At 71.0% G+C, this 5,962-nt stretch overlaps 2 protein-coding genes across 2 annotated transcripts; both read left to right on the forward strand.

Annotated features, from left to right (window-relative positions):
- Positions 1–96: 96 nt before the first annotated feature.
- CHLNCDRAFT_139566 (hypothetical protein) lies at positions 97–1,385 on the forward strand (the record flags this gene model as incomplete). The annotated part of the gene is made up of 5 exons (XM_005843960.1): positions 97–111; positions 232–275; positions 435–639; positions 847–939; positions 1,176–1,385. 5 exons carry the CDS (start codon positions 97–99, stop codon positions 1,383–1,385), a joined length of 567 nt encoding a protein of 188 aa, XP_005844022.1.
- A 983-nt stretch (positions 1,386–2,368) lies between these two features.
- On the forward strand, positions 2,369–3,619 carry CHLNCDRAFT_139567 (hypothetical protein; the record flags this gene model as incomplete). Its single annotated transcript, XM_005843961.1, has 2 exons — positions 2,369–3,044; positions 3,147–3,619. The coding sequence occupies 2 exons, from the start codon at positions 2,369–2,371 to the stop codon at positions 3,617–3,619; spliced, it is 1,149 nt and encodes a 382-aa protein (XP_005844023.1).
- Positions 3,620–5,962: the final 2,343 nt, after the last annotated feature.

Below are 5,962 nucleotides of genomic sequence, written 5' to 3' on the forward strand. Positions count from 1 at the left end.
TGTGTGTGTGTGTGTGGCCGGGAGGGTGGTGGGCTGCCCGCCGCGGCGCGCATGTGTTGCGTGTGTGTGTGTGTGTGCGCATGTGCGGTGGTGGTGATGGTGGTGGGTGGTGTGGGGGAGGGGCAGGGAGGGGGCCCATGCCAGGGTCCCGGTGATGCCACCGCTGCCATCCTGCGTCGCCTCACTGGCCCGCCCCTCCTCCCCGCCGCACCACCCCCGCCGCCGCTGCAGGACCAGCCCTTCCGCTTCCCCGCCGCCTTCACCTTTGTGCTGCGGTGAGCGGCGACGCGTGCCGGCTGGCTGGGCGCTTGCAGGAGCAGCAGGCAGCTGGGCCGCAGTGCCGGGACCGCCGCGCAGCTGCCGCCCACAGCCTTGCCACTTTCTGTTGTTCCAGCGCTTTCCTGCCGTCTGTCGCCTTCTTCTGTCCATTGCAGGGCCTTTGCCACGCTGGAGGGCATCGGCAAGGCTCTTGACCCCGGCTTCAAGTTTGCCGCCGTGGCGGCGCCCTATGCCTCTGAGCTGCTGGACCTGCGGGACAGCCGCAGCCAGTCCTCCTTCCTGCTGGCCCAGCTGCAGCAGCAGGCGGCGGACCTGGGGCAGGCGGCCGCCGCCATGCCGCTGCGCGTGCAGCGCATCGAGGTGGGCGGGCAGGCGGCCGAGGCATGCCTGAGGGTGCTGCCAGGGCTTGTGTGCCCCGGAACCCACCCGACACACCCCGCCAGCGGCACCTCCTCTCCCCCGCTGTGCCCTGCCTGTTCCCAGTGCCGCACGCGCATCCCGCGGCCTGTGCTGACGTTGGCATTGGCCCCACCTGCCCCCCGCCTGTCCCCTCCCCCCCGCCTGCAGAGCACCATGGCGCAGCTGGAGGCGGGGGACCTCAAGCTGCGGGTCAGGGTGCTGGAGGCGGAGCGGGCAGACCGCCGCAGCGGCGTCATACAGGTGAGGCTGTCTTGAGGCTGGTGGGGTGGGGTGGGTGGCGGGCAGTGGTGTGGGTGTGGGTGTACGGGATGCGGTTGTGGTGTGGTGGCTGGGGGGCGTGTCGGCGGCACCGCACGTGGCGCCCCCGCTAGATGCCTGCTGCCCCTCCTGCCCCAGCTTGCCTGCCTCCTTGACCAGCCTGGCGACCGCCCGTGCCCCTGCCCCGCTGCTCCCCGCGCCGCTCCGACCCCGCGCAGGCTGCCACCATCAACAGCATCGGCTGCATGGGGCTGCTGAATGTGGGGGTGCAGCTGGCGCTGGCGGGGCAGCCCGCGGCGGCGGGCGCCGCGCTCAGCCTGTCGGCGGTGTGCGCGGGGCTGGTGCTGTATGGTTTCCGCAGGGTGAAGCGGCTGGACAGGTTTGAGAAGTCGATCCGCACAGGCACCTCCTACAACCCCAACGACTGAGGAGGCGGGCCCCGCTGGCGGGCTGACATCAGAGCTGCCGGCTGGCTCGAGGCACGCTGTTAAACAGCCCAGGCAAACGTGGCAGCAGTGCCGCGGCGAAAGGAACCCGTGCCAACCCGTGCCGCAGCGGCCAGACTGGAACCCTGGATATGCTCAGCACTGGACAGCATTTGATGATCTGTCGATGACCCTGTTGCTTATAGCTCCTGGCTCTTGTGCCATGCTGATGCCCCCTGTTGCCCCTGCTGTGAACCCCGTGCCACCCCTCGTCTCCTCACTTGTCCTCCTGGCCACGAGTTGTGTTTGTGTGTGTGTGTGTGTGTGCGTGTGTGTATGTTGGGGGGGGGGTCAGGAAGGTGTGGCCGCATGTGGCAGCTGTGGCAGCTGCACCGGCGCCGCCGCCGCCGCCGGCGAGACCGCCGCCACCGCCGCCGCCGCCGCCGCCCAACCCCCCCGCCATCCGGCCGCCATCCCAGAGGCCAATGCGCCGGGCCCTGAGCGGGTGCCGGGAAGCAGAGCGTCCCGGCCCGAATCTGTTCGGATCACGCCAGGTCGGACGTACAGGACCCTGTGCCAGCCAGAATCTCAGTTGTTGCCGCAGGGCCCCGTCCATCGCCATCGCCGTCGCGCGTGGCCGCAACACTCGAGGGCCGTCCCCGGTGCACAGCCCCGGCTCCCACTGCCCAGCCCCCGCGGGCCCGCCTACAGGTGAGTGCTCCCGATCACGCGCGCGCCCCCCGCCCCGCACGTTGCCAGCCACGGCGTCCCCCGCACGGGGGCGCGCGGCATGAGCGCTGCGGCGGCCGCCGCAGCCTGAGCGGGCAATGCCCTACCGGCGGTGCCCTACCGGCGGTGCCCCACGCGCGCGCACCCATGCTCCCGCCGCCTGCAGGACTCACACCCGCGCCCCCCGCCGCGCTGCAGGCCACACCCCCTCCCTCCCTCTGATCCACGCTTGCGCAGCCCGCCGGCGACAGTCAGCGATGCCGCGCGCTGCGCCCACACTCACCGCGCTGCTCGCGGCGGCGGCGCTGGCCGCCATCTGGAGCGCCGCACCGGCGGCGGGAAAGCGCGATCTGCTGGCGAGCCCCAAGCCGCCCTCCCCCAAGCCTCCGAAGCCCAGGCCGCCGTCTCCCAAGCCCCCCAAGCCCAAGCCGCCCTCCCCCAAGCCCCCCAAACCCAAGCCGCCGTCTCCCAAGCCTCCGAAGCCCAAGCCGCCATCCCCCAAGCCTCCAAAGCCCAAGCCGCCATCCCCCAAGCCTCCGAAGCCCAAACCGCCATCCCCTCAGCCTCCAAAGCCGCCCTCTCCCAAGCCTCCAAAGCCGTCATCTCCCAAGCCTCCCAAGCCGCCCTCTCCCAAGCCTCCCAAGCCGCCCTCTCCGCGCCCTCCCTCGCCGCCGCCCTCGCCGCCGCCCTCGCCGCCGCCCACGCCGGTCGCCTGCAACGCGGCGGGCTGGGACTACGTGGGCTACGACAAGCCGCTGTCCACCAGCGTGACGTGCCCATCCGGCTGCACCGCCGAGTCGGGCGACGTGTACGGCACCACCACCTACACTGCGGACAGCAGCATCTGCCGCGCCGCCATCCACGCCGGCAAGCTGACCGACGCCGGCGGCGTGGTGACCTTCCACTACCTCCTAATCTACCCGACCTTCGTGGGTGAGCGGCAGGAGGATGGCGGGCGCCCGCCGGCGCGTGCGCGCGCGCCGCTCCCCGGCTCCCCCTTTGCCCTGCGCCGCCCACGCCCACGCCTTGCCGCAGGCTCCGAGCAGAACGGCGTGAGCTCGATGAGCTACGAGGAGAAATACGACGCCTTCGTGTTCACGCCCCCACCCCCGGCGCCGCCGTCCCCGCCGACGCCGCCGTCCCCGCCGCCCGTGCCGCCGTCCCCGCCGCCGGCGCCGCCAACGCCGCCCACCTGCTCCAGCGCCGCCACCAACTACGTGAGCGCCACCAACAACGTCACCGTGGTCACCTGCCCGTCGGGCTGCACCGGCACGGGCCTGCAGCCCTACGTCTGGGGCATCGGCCTGTACTACGCGCGCAGCGCCATGTGCCGCGCCGCCATCCACGCTGGCATCCTCACCGACGCCGGCGGCGACGTCAAGGTCGTCTTCCGGCCCGGCCAGCCGGCGGGCGCGTTCAGCATGGCAAACACGCAGCACGGCGTCACTTCGGTCTCCTACCCCGACGGCGGCGACGGCGTCACCTTTGAGTTCGCGCCAGCATCGTAAGCCACCAGCGTCTGTGCGACGCCCCCCACCACGCCTCATGCCTGTCGTGCCTTGCGGCGCGCAGCGCCGCCGCCGTTGCTGCCTGCGGCGGCGGTGCGTGCCGCAGGGGCACCACGCGTAACCTGCACGCCCGTGCTTCCCTCCTTCATCTGCCCAGCTGCGGCCCTCAGCAGCGTTGTGCTTATCTTTTTCCCATCCAAGCCGCCGCCTCTGGGCGGCATTCTCTCTTGTCCCATCTGCCGATCTGCCATCCTCAGCAACACCTGTCCTGAAGGCCCGTGTAGTGGCCATTCACCCACCCGCCCACTCGTTGCATCTGAGTAGTCGCGCGCATTGCGCCCAGCTTTCTAGCGGCCATGCGCCGCCCCTTTTGCCATCCCCTAGCCCGATTCTGCAGCCCGATTGTCCTTGCCTGCGCCCCTGCCTGCCACATCTCCCGAGCCAGATCTAGCCTTGAAAGCCCGACGCGCGCTGCGCGCGCTGTTAACTGCTAGTGTTTGAGAGCAATGGGATGCAGTGAGGGATGCAGTCGCGTCGCTTGCTCGGGGCTGGAGTTGGGAAGGGGCAACCTGCTTCTGAGTTGTGCCACAGCGGGGGTGCCTGCTGGCCTCCCACCTCTCACCCCCTACGCAGTCGCCTGCCCCGCCTGCCCCGCCTTCTCCGCGGCAATCTCGGCGCACCTGGCAACAGACGAAGAAGGGGGCTGGCGGGCTGACATCAGAGCTGCCGGCTGGCTCGAGGCGCGCTGTTAAACAGCCCAGGCAAACGTGCCAGCGGTGCTGCGGCGAAAGGAACCCGTGCCAACCCGTGGCGCAGCGGCCAGACTGGAACCCTGGATATGCTCAGCACTGGACAGCATTTGATGACCTGTCGACCTCCCTGTTGTTTATAGCTCCTGGCCCTCGCGTCATACTGTTGCCCCCTGTTGCCCCTCCTGTGAACCCCGTGCCGCCCCTTGTCTCCTCACTGTGTGGGTGGGTGGCGACATCAAGTCTGAATAGGGCAGTCACGATGTAATTGCAAGTCAGAAAGTCAGAAGAAAGCAAGGAGGTGGCAGCTCGGGAGAGGGAATAGCAGAGAGAACAGGATACAGGTAGAAAATCGATGAAATGGGAAGGGAAGGGATTGCAGCCACACGATCATCCCCGGCCTCGCCCCCGGCCACGCCCGGCCCCGCCACCCCTGCCCCCCGCCGCGCCGCCTCTCCCCCTGCCTCCCCCGGCCGCGCCACGCCCGGCCGCGCCTCCTCGCCCCCTGCCCCCCGCCGTGGCGCCGCGGCCTGCGCCGCCGCCGCGGCCCACCGCTGCAGGGCCTCTGCCGCCTCTGCCGCCGCCGCCACGGCCATACTGCGGCGCGCCGCCGCGGCCGCCGGCGGGCGGGGGCGCTGCGCGCCGCTGCACCGGCCCCACCATGTCCATCAGGCGCTTGAAGTCCTGGCTGCACACCACGCAGCAGGTCATGGCCGGCGGCACGCCCGGCGGCAGCAGGCCCGGCCGGAACTTGAATGCCAGCTGCCTGACCGGGCCGTGGGTGCAGGCAGTGCACTGCTCGCCTGCAGGCGGCGCGGGGCAGGCAGGGCAGGCAGGCGTGGGAGGTAGGCAGGTGAGAGAGGAAGCCAGCGGCTGCGTGGCGCTCGGGGCGCGGCAGGCTGTGGGGACATGCTGTACACTATAGTACGGGTCACGCTCAGACGGCGGCATGCAACAGCTGAAGGTGGGGTGCTATGCAATGCGCTGTGCCCTCCCGCCACCCCGCCAAACACCGCCACCCCGCCTGGCAGCCCAGGGGGCCAGCGCTCACTGGTGACCGCCACCGCCAGCGTGCCGCGTGGCAGGTCCAGCCGCAGGCGGTGCATGGGGTAGGAGCTGCACAGGATGCTGGGGGGGGCCTCCGCGTTCATCACCAGCTGCAGCTGCGCGCCGCACTCGCGGCACGCGCCAAAGGCCTGGCCGGGGCCGCCGCCGCCGCCGCCGCCTGGGCCGCCTGGGCCGCCGCCGGGCCCGCCGCCGCCGCCGTTGAGCTGTGGCGGCGCGCCTCCAAACACGATGGCCGACACTTCCTGCTCCAGGATGTGTGCCTGCAGGGACAAAGCCACACAAGCCTGGTGGGCGCGGCAGGGGTTCCAAAGCTGGCCCGGCAGGCCAGCGGGCACGCGCCGGGGCTGGGAGGAGGGCGAGGCGCGGCAGCCGGCAGCTGCTTGCACGCAACGTGCCGGCGGCCAGCCAGCTCCCCACCTCCCCCAGCAACAGCAACGCCCTCACCACACACGCACACACACACACACAATCTCTCTCTCCCACTCTCTCTCTCTCTTAACTTCCCTCAACCCCCCCCCCCCCCAAA

This window comes from Chlorella variabilis (assembly GCF_000147415.1).
Source record: "Chlorella variabilis unplaced genomic scaffold CHLNCscaffold_25, whole genome shotgun sequence".
Taxonomy (NCBI): Eukaryota; Viridiplantae; Chlorophyta; class Trebouxiophyceae; order Chlorellales; family Chlorellaceae; genus Chlorella; species Chlorella variabilis.